Genomic DNA, 10,365 nt, shown 5'->3' with positions numbered 1-10,365 from the left:
CACCACATTGGTGTATTTGATTCGTTGTAACCATTATTTTCATAGTGGATTTTTGATCTGGACTAGGTCCCGTGGGTTTTTACTTCTTCATTGAAGAAGGTTTTCCCACGTTAAATCTGGTTGTGTTCTTCTTCTCTCTCTCCTGTTTTCGTTTCGATTTTCCGCTGCGCTGTCTGACCTGGTGAAATTCAGGCAGAGGTATTGCTGAGATCCGAGATCAGGATCTTGTTGATTGACTTCCGCACAAAGGCTGCTTAGCCGAGTTTGAGGGAACCGATTTTTTCCCGACAGACTGTATGGAAAAAAAAACCACAGGGAGGTAATTGAAAAAAAAAAAAACAAAGTGGTGTAAATGATAACAAAGAAAATCACAGGTTTATGAACTTTTCCCTTTCTTTTGTTATAGTATGTTGAATAGATATTTTCGTTTCTCATGATCACGATAAATGAAAATTCTCAGCCTTTTATTGATACATTAGAAATTAAATTTTTTTTTTTTTTTACTAACGTAGGTTAGATCGTGCTTGAAGAAAATTAAATCGATTGGTCATCTAGATCTATTCTACGCGGGATATAAGGCATGGTCCAAGAAAGGCTCAAAAGGGATCACTAAAACTTCGAGGTTAAGGAATGCAGCTATCCCATGTATATACATGTAATCTTGTCGGTACACTGACACACGACATTAGCAACTTGAGTCCTTTATGACTACATGACATCAGCAGCTCAGGACTCGACAACCACCATAATAGCCAATGGCTAAGGGATAGATATTTGGTTCTCACAGCGCATATGAGGCATAACTCATAAATAGACATCTCACACACGTAATAGCTTGCAAGAGCCACCTCTATACACCAGTGAGGTTAATTGTCGCCATACGAAATGAGTAGGATGCTTAACTACTATATAAATAGAGGCTTTACAATTATCTTTCCAATTTTAACCAAAGCTTATAAATAAGATACTGACTTAAGCGTCGACGTGTCTTACTAGTACCCTCAAATCATCCCAATCAATCAAGAGATCCGACATTAAAGGCTCCAACCCATAAAGCATCTCGCCTAGCCACAAAGAATCCCATGGAACTATAATCTCGCAGCACTTGTTCCAACAAAGACCCAAAACACCTTTGGATCATGCTCAATCGTATGTAATCCAGTCCAAATATTATTAGACTGTAATTTTGGATATCTAAATAATTATTTATTTATTCTTTTCCCTCTTACAAATTCTATCATTAATTTTTTTTTTTGCAATTAATATATTGATAAATGGCTGTAATCTCTTATATAATGTGATAATGTTAAAATGGGCATGAAAGTGTCTATTAATTTATAATATGGGACCAAAGGGTCTCTATCATTTTTGAAAAATCCACACCGAACTTTGACATTTTATACAGTGACTCAAAAAATAATAAATGACATAGATTGAGACCCTGTACCTCCCAGTGAGGCTCCTGACTAGTATAAAAACAGATCAATCTAAGTTTATTATGCATCAGCCCCAAAATCAGTATGGCTTCCTTATCCATGCTAGTGCTGCTTCTTGTAGCTCTAATCCTCACCCCTCAAGGGCTTGCTAATTATTACAAGCCTCCTGAGTATAAACCTCCAATTGAGAAACCACCAGTGTACAAGTCACCTGTTTATAAACCACCAGTTTATAAGCCACCTATTGAGAAACCGCCAGTGTACAAGCCACCTGTTTATAAGCCACCACTTGAGAAACCACCAGTATACAAGCCACCTGTTTATAAGCCACCAATTGAGAAACCACCAGTATACAACCCACCTGTTTATAAGCCCCCGTATAAGAAGCCTCCGTATGGCAAGTACCCTCCAGCTGAAGAAAACACCCATTTCTAAAGCATGCAAAGGAGTCATGTTAACTACTCATATACTAAATAAGAGGTCCTGTTACCATTGCTTCGTTTTCTAGTATCCTAATGAGTTTTCTTGGCTTCTGTATTTCAATAATTTGTAAACTCTATGGCCAAGTCATGAGCATCATATATGTCTCTGAATGAAAATCAGTGTAATGCTCTGTGCTCCACATTATAAATAGAAGAATTTTATGATTTTGAGATTTTGTTGGTTGAATGATTAGCTAAATTATTACTATTATTATTACTAGTATGATTTTCTATTTATCTAACTAATTCAATTCGGACATTGTCAGACTTACTCAGGGTAGTTCTGTCAAAAGTATTACTCGAAATCAATTAAAGAAAATATATTTGAACCAATAATTATTGATATTCTACATCATATTTTTGACCATAAACAATTGAACACACTAGGAAAGGTTAATTATAGATTATATTTTTAGAGTAAATCTTTCAATAACGAATTAAATATATATAAATTATAGAAGTTTAGCCATACTTCAACATATATATAATTTACCCAGAGACATATTGGTTCATGGATGTTTAGCCAGAGACAAAATAATCGTAAATGGAAGTTTATATTTACTCTCTACACACCTAAATTAACATGCACTTAATTTAATTTAGCATAAAATCATGGTAGCTTAAGTTTCAACCACATGTGAGGGGCACAAACACAGTTCCTACCGTACGCAATGACTATAAGTTTCAAATACAGTACGCAAGCCAGAACAAATAACATGCAAGAGAAGAAGAATTACTGTTATGGCCAAAGATTTAATATCATCAATTCTTAGTTGATAGTGGTTGGGGACATGGGAGACACTTATCGTTTGTTGACTATACACAACCAAATAATGAGGGCAAAACAGCACTGTATGCACATGATGAGGATATAATTTCTTGGCTATATATGGATGTGCTGGCCAGTGTTTAATGTTTAATTTTTAGCTCAATTAAACATGTAAAGAAGGATTAGTTTCATATCAAAACAGCATCACAAACATCATAAAACCAAAAATAAAAGTAAACAAAAATCTCTCCTCACACACACACACACATATATATATATATATATATATATATGAGGCAGGATCATCTTACACTAGTGTAAAAATAGTAAGTCTTACACTAAATATTAACCATCAATTTTCTGCATCTAACGGTTAAGATTTATTAGGTCTCACTCATTAATTAATTTTTAATTCCCAATAAATCTCAATCGCTAGATGCACGGAAATCAACGGTTAAAATTTGGTGTAAGATTTATTATTCTTACACCGGTGTAAGTTGATCCTATCTCTCTCTCTCTCTCTCTCTCTATATATATATATATATATATATATATATATATATATAGTGCTTATCATTTCTCAAGCTGTTTGAGATAATTTTATCTCTGACTACTAAATCATAACCGTACAAAGATTGATCAATGGTAATGAAGGAAGAGAGAGAAAAAAGGAATCATATCCATTCAAAGGTGAATCAATTAATAGAAGGAAACAAATAAAAAAACGACGTAGTTTTGAGGGGTCCGGAGATAAATTTATCTTAAGTTGTCGGAGAAATATTTTTCTCATATATATATGGGCTTAACGTTTCTCAAGTTGCTTGAGATAATTTTATCTCCGGCTACTAAATCATAACCGTACAAAGATTGATCAATGGAGATAAAGGAAGAGAGAGAAAAAGGGAATCATAACCATTCAAAGGTGAATCAATTAATATAAGGAAATAAATAAATAAAACGACGTAGTTTTGGGGTGGCCGGAGATAAATTTATCTCAAGCTGCTTATATATATATATATATGGAAAAATATTTCTCAAGCAGCTTGAGATAACTTTATCTCCGGCTACTAAATCTTAACCGAACAAAGATAGGTCAATGGAGATAAAGGAAAAGAGAGAAAAAAGGAATCATAACCATTCAAAGGTGAATCAATTAATATAAGAAAATAAATAAATAAAACGACGTAGTTTTGGGTGGCCGAAGATAAACTTATCTCAAGTTGCTTGAGAAATGTTTTTCCCATAAATATATATATATATATATGAAAAAAATGAAAATTCAATCACTGGATTGTCTAGTGCACTGAGTTCTCCTACAAGAACTTAGTGCACTAAATATTATAATGGTGTTCTCCCGGAAGAACATAGTTATAATAATATTTACTATAACTGTGTTCTCGCTGGAGAACTTAGTGCACTGGATCAAATTTTATATCCAATCATTGTACACTCACTAAACCTATATATATATATATATATATATATATATATATATATATATATAGACACACAAAAACATCGTATCAAATGAAAAATAAGCTCGATATTATTCAATCTGAATAATTAAAATTATATTTAAACGAGATTGAATAGTCAAGCTCTCCTCTCACTTCTTATGTCTTGCACATCCCGTATTTCGTAGATAGATTTAAATAAAATTATTTATAATAAAACTTATCCTCTAATTCCCGAGTATTTGGATAGACCACATAAGCCATTAAGTTTTGGGAAGTTATGACTTGACCTTAGTCGAGAATTATAACTTAGCATTTAGACTTAAAAAGGTAAAATAAAAAAAAAACTCAGAAGCCCTAAAATTCTAATTTATAACTATCATAATCACATTATTTACTAAAAATCGTAAGTAAATGTTTAAATAATTTTAAAGTTGTTAGATTAGGATTAGGGTGTGCATGACAACCTTCCCAGAATCAATTCTTTTTTAATTTCTATTCCCAGGAACAGAAATGGATAGGAAACCCGTTTGGTAAAACTGGTTTATTTTTTTGTTCTCGGGATGAACCAGTTTAATTTTTGTTCTCGGGAACAGAAAAAAGAATCAAAAAAATTCTGTTTTTTGTTCCCGGGCACAAAATGAGAAACACTTATTTCTCACAATTACTTTTCACACTATCATCATCATCACCACCATCATCATCCTGACATGACCACCGCCACCATCGTCGCCACCGCCGTTGTACCACCAATGTCATCGTCACAACCACCACCACCACCATGACGCTGCCGCCGTCACCACCACCACCACCACCAACACGATGTCATCGCCACCACCTCCACCATGCCACCATCATCACCAACATTACCACCGCTGCCACCACCACCGCTGCCACCACTACCATCGCCGCAGCCACTGCCGTCACCACCGCCGCCACCGCCGCCGCCACCACCATTACCACCATCATTGCCACACCCCCACCACTATCATTGTCGCCTCCGCCACCACTATCACCACCACGCCACCACCATGCCATCACCATTATCATCACCACGTCATCGCCACTGCCACACCATCACCAACCACCACCACCACCATCGTCGCAGCCACTGCCGTCACCACCACCACCACCATGCCACCACTACCACGCCACCAACCATCTCCATCGCCGCCACTACCACCGCAGCCACTACCACCACCACAATCATCGCCACCATTACCACCACCACCACCACTGCCACCGCCACCACTACCATTGTCGCAGCCACTGCCATCACCACCACCACCATGCCCATCACCACTACCATCACCCATCATCGCCACTGCCACCACACCACCGTCACCAACCACCACCACCACCATCGCCGCAGCCATTGCCACCACCACGCCATCACCACCGCCACCACTACCACCACCACTATTACCACCATCGTTGCCATAGCCACTGCCGTCATCAGCACCATCACCACCATGCCATCACCATTACCATCACCACGTCATCGCCACTGCCACACCGTCACCAACCACTACCACCACCATCGTCGCAGTTACTGCCGTCACCACCACCCCCATGTCATCACTAACACCACCATGCCACCACTACCACGCCACCAACCGCCGCCGCCGTCGCCACTACCACCACCACCATCGTCGTAGTCACTGCCGTCCGTACCACCATTGCCACCGCCGCCACCACCGCCGCCGCCATCATATGAAAAGGAAAGTGATGATCCAAAAAAAATTATGCTTGATAGGAATTATTTTTTATTATATTATTTGTTGTGTTATCAAACACAATTCTCATTTTCAGAATAAAAATATAACATGTTATCAAACATATTTTTTTTCTTAGAAACTGTTCCAAGGCACAGAAATAGAAAAGAATTGTTTCTTTTCAGAAATAGTGCCAGGAAACAGAATGGTTGTCATGCACACCCTTAGCCTCCTACAGCACAAAATATATATAATTATGCAACATTGAAAAGGATAATTATAATAATAATTATAGTATATAGAAAAATTAATGGAGCAGGATCCTTTGACACCGGTGTCAAATGACACCAAATACTATCTGTTGATTTTCGTCAATCATCGATTATCATTTATTGAAAATTAATATTAATTAATAAGTTTGATTCTCAATAAATGATAACCGTTAATTGGAAGAAATCAAAGATTGAGATTTGATGTCAAATTTTAAAATTTGACACCAATGTCAAAGAATCATATCTGATAAATATATATATATATATATATATATATATATATATATATATATATATATATGGGGTTTACATTTCAGCAGCCGCTGTACGTGCAGCAATCAAATACTTGTCATATATATACTTGAAAGCATTAAATGCGGGGAATCATAACCATACAAACGATGAAAGCATTAAATGTGAGGAATCATAACTATACACATGTCGTTGTTGTACGTAAATCGGCTATAGAAATGATTTTACCATATATATATATATATATATTAATTATTAATATATAGAATAATAATTATAATATCTAACTGAACTTCAATATTCACTTCAAGGATGCAACGTTGCACCCAAATTTATCACTGGCGTCTGGAGGGTGATAAAATAAAGGATGAAAATAGGTGAATTAAGAAACATACACTACCAATTAACGGGCTGAAAATTGCCATAAATTTGATTTTTAATTGATCCTATTAAATGATTCCTTGAATATTTTTCCCAAGTTTTAATAATTTGATCAAGACTCTAACATAACAACCCTAATTGTAAAATTTTGATATTAGAGGATTATTATGAAGACCTTAGGGTTATAAATAGAATGAGGATGAAATTCTAAGAATTTTGATATCTATATTGATAGTATTCTAAACAGGTGGATTTTCATCTGTTATTTTTTACTGCTGACCCAATAACAGTCAGTAGAATAGCTCCAATTTAGCAAATTTGAGTTGAAGAGCTATTTTGATGATATGATTATCATAAATGAGGTTAGTATATGATTTGATGAAGTTTGATATCAATATTGGGGTATTTTGGGAAAGTCACTTCTGCTGAATATTTTGTACTGCTGTAGAAGCAGCCAATAGAATCCCGGAATGAGAAAAATATGAGAAAATGGAATGAAAGACCAATATATGCCTAACAAGTCATAATTAGACCAATAATGTTAAAGTTAAGAAAATTATGAAATCCGGATACAGTTAATAACACCGGTAAAGACTATAGTGTAATTAAACAGCTGTAAGTGGATATGTGATCTACTAATCAAATTTTTAAGTTAGGAACATGATAGTTAGACAAACTTAATATTAATTACTTAAAGTTAGAGTCTTGGATGTTTCTGGGTAGAAATTTGATAACAGTTCAGAGAAAAATTACACTAGGTGTCACTAAAGGACAGAATGTCACTTAAGTGACTTGGTCAAAACTCAAAACCCTAGAAGACTAGGGCAGCCCTCCCTTCCCCCCATTCAGCCACCCCACTCTTTTTCTCTACCCATTTTGAATTTCAAATTTTTTCGTCCTTCTCTCTAGATTTACTCCATCTAAACTCCATCAAATCACCAAACCTCCTTCACAAAAGTTGTTCCTCTTATCCTCCTTTCCAAGAACATACCATTTTTGTTCTTGGAAACCAAAATTTTTGTGGTGAACCTCCCACATACAGCCATGGTTTGTGCATGTTCATGCCACGGAGATGATGGTTTGAGTTCTTTTTGACTCCTTTGTTGCTTATTTCCTTGAATTTTAGTGTAAGTTTCTTGAATCTTTTTCTTGAAAAACTCCACCTTTGAGTTGTGTTCTTGATTTCTAACTTTGAGCCTTTCTTAAAGGTGTGTTCTTTGTGAAAAATATGCATTCTTGCTCGAGAAAGATGGGAGCTTGAAGCCTTGGAGCTAACTTGAAGAAGTAAGCTTGAATCTTTGGAGAAATGATGACCAAAACCTTCCTCCCCCTCACTATACAATTCGGCCATCATGATTTTTCTATGGGGTTGATGTTTTAATTTTGTAAAAATGGTTCTTGAAGTTGTAAAGTGTGAAAAATTATAAGTGGGATCAAGAAAAATGTTAAATGTGTAACCTTTAAGCTTAAGAAAACTAATCTTGATTAAGGATGGATTTGAACCCTAATAACACCATGTCTACAAGTGGATATGTTATTTCGTCATTCGACGGAGCTATCAGTTGGATGAGTAAGAGGCAGAACACTGTTTCTTTATCTACTACACAGGTTGAGTGCATGGCCTTGACACATGTTGTTAAGGAAGCTATTTGGTTGTGGAGGTTGTGAAAAGAGCTTGGCTTTGCACAAGGAGAGATGATCGTTGGGTGTGACAGTCAGAGCATCATTTTCTTGGCTAAGAACCCAGGTTTCCATGCGAGGACCAAGCATATCGGCATACAGTACCACTTCATTAGAGAGAAGATTGAAGACATGGTTGTATTGCTGGAGAAGGTTGACACAAAGGTCAACAGTGCTAATTTTCTGACCAAGGCAGTTAATTCAGAGAAGTTTGAATGGTGTACAGCTTCATTGGGATTGAGGAAACATGCGAAGCATTCACCAAGTGGCAGAATGTTGGGTATGGCTCATACTTCGCATGTGATGAGGGTCCTTGTTGTCAGAGTCAGCAGAAAGACAACTGGGTGTGAGGTAAATCGAGTGACTTGTCGGGGTCACCAAGGCCTCTATTTTATTGTAATTTTTCTTTTCTTAGTAGTTTGGGCTTTTGGCTCATGAATAGCTGTTGTTAGGATTTTTAATCCTATTTATATTCTTCTTGTAAACCAAGTGACTTGTAACAAGTGGCGGTGAGGTGAATATAGTACAGACAAGCTGGACATAGCCTAAATTGGATGAACCAGGATAAATCACTATGTCAATTCTCTCTCTCTCTCTCTCTCTCTCTCTCTCTCTCTCTCTCTCTCTCTCTTTTCGCTTGCGATTTGTGTGTGTGATTATCGATTTCCAACAATACTAAATGAAGAAGATAATTTTCAACCCATTGGTGAAATCCAAGAGCAGGAATGAGAAAATGTTAATGCGTGTAAGACTAGTATAACTTTAGATATGTGGAGAGCTGTTGCTTAGTAATTTTGAATGTTTGTTAAAAATTATATTATGTTTTACTGATTGAGAAAATTATATTAGGTTTTACTTTTTTTAATTAATATTATTGCATTTGTTTGCTATTTTTTTTACCTTTGTAATTTTGATTGTTTGTTAAAAATTCATATGATTTTTTAAAATCTTATAAATTTTATTAAAATTCTTTAAAATCCAATCTTATGAAATCTTGATTTTAAAAAAAAGTCTTTAAAGTCACTCTAATTCTAAATAGTCTTTTAAAATCTATAATATTTTTTATCTCAAAAAATTCTTTTGAAATCCTAATCTAATGCACCCCCAAGATAAAATACTTATGAGTTTTGCCCAATTATTTTAATTTCATCAAGTCATTCCAAAAAAATTCAGTTTTTTTTTTTTTTTTTTTTTTTTAAATATCAGTTCAAAAATTTGAATGCAATACTGTAAGGATACGGCTTCACCTAGGAAGACAACAATGGCCTGTCAAAAAGCTTTTTAATATTATCAAGGGAACACTATATATTTTCCGAAAGAAAAAAAAATAAAAAATTTAAGTAATTAAACGGATTGCAATTATGTTTAGATGTATAGCTTGAAATGTTTCAAAGAAACTAACTCAAGCCACAAAAGTTTATAACTACTTAAAATATTTATAAAATATACTACATACACAACAGTACAAATTTGCATAAGCTAAACATAATGATATTAATCCTAATTATCTCTTTGAGGAGAATCACTTCTTACGCCCACACAAGATTCAACTTTATTTTATGTAAACAATCATAAGTAAATTACGAAATCAAGAAGGAAAAAAAAGAAAAGAAGAAATATAAAATTCATCAATATCAAATTTGTATCATGCTCAACCATATGTGATCCAGTCCAATTATTATTAGACTGTAATTTTGGATATCTAAAATATTAATTATTTATTCTTTTCCATTTTACAAATTCTGTCATTAATATTTTTTTGCAATTAATATATTGATAAATGCCTGTAATCTCTTATATAATGTGATAACGTTAAAATGGGCATGAAAGTATCTATTAATTTATAATATGGGACCAAAGGGTCTCTGTCATTTTTGAAAAATCCAAACCGAACTTCGGTATTTTATACAGTGACTCAAAAAAT

The 10,365-nt window shown here is 34.9% G+C and overlaps 1 protein-coding gene across 1 annotated transcript in view; it reads left to right on the top strand.

Moving 5' to 3' along the window:
• Positions 1-1,481: 1,481 nt before the first annotated feature.
• Positions 1,482-10,365, top strand: part of LOC133298435 (repetitive proline-rich cell wall protein 2-like) — a 10,175-nt gene continuing 1,291 nt past the window's right edge. The window contains exon 1 of the mRNA XM_061497725.1: positions 1,482-1,868. Within this exon, the coding sequence (XP_061353709.1) occupies positions 1,521-1,868 (348 nt within the window). The 5' untranslated portion in view covers positions 1,482-1,520. The remainder of the gene's footprint in view (positions 1,869-10,365) is intronic.

This window comes from Gastrolobium bilobum, unplaced genomic scaffold (assembly GCF_033153095.1).
Source record: "Gastrolobium bilobum isolate Gb01-03AN ecotype WA unplaced genomic scaffold, APGP_CSIRO_Gbil_v1 utg8009, whole genome shotgun sequence".
Classification (NCBI taxonomy): domain Eukaryota; kingdom Viridiplantae; phylum Streptophyta; class Magnoliopsida; order Fabales; family Fabaceae; genus Gastrolobium; species Gastrolobium bilobum.
The sequence above is the reverse complement of the archived record's forward strand: the minus strand, read 5'-3'. Positions and strand labels throughout refer to the sequence as shown.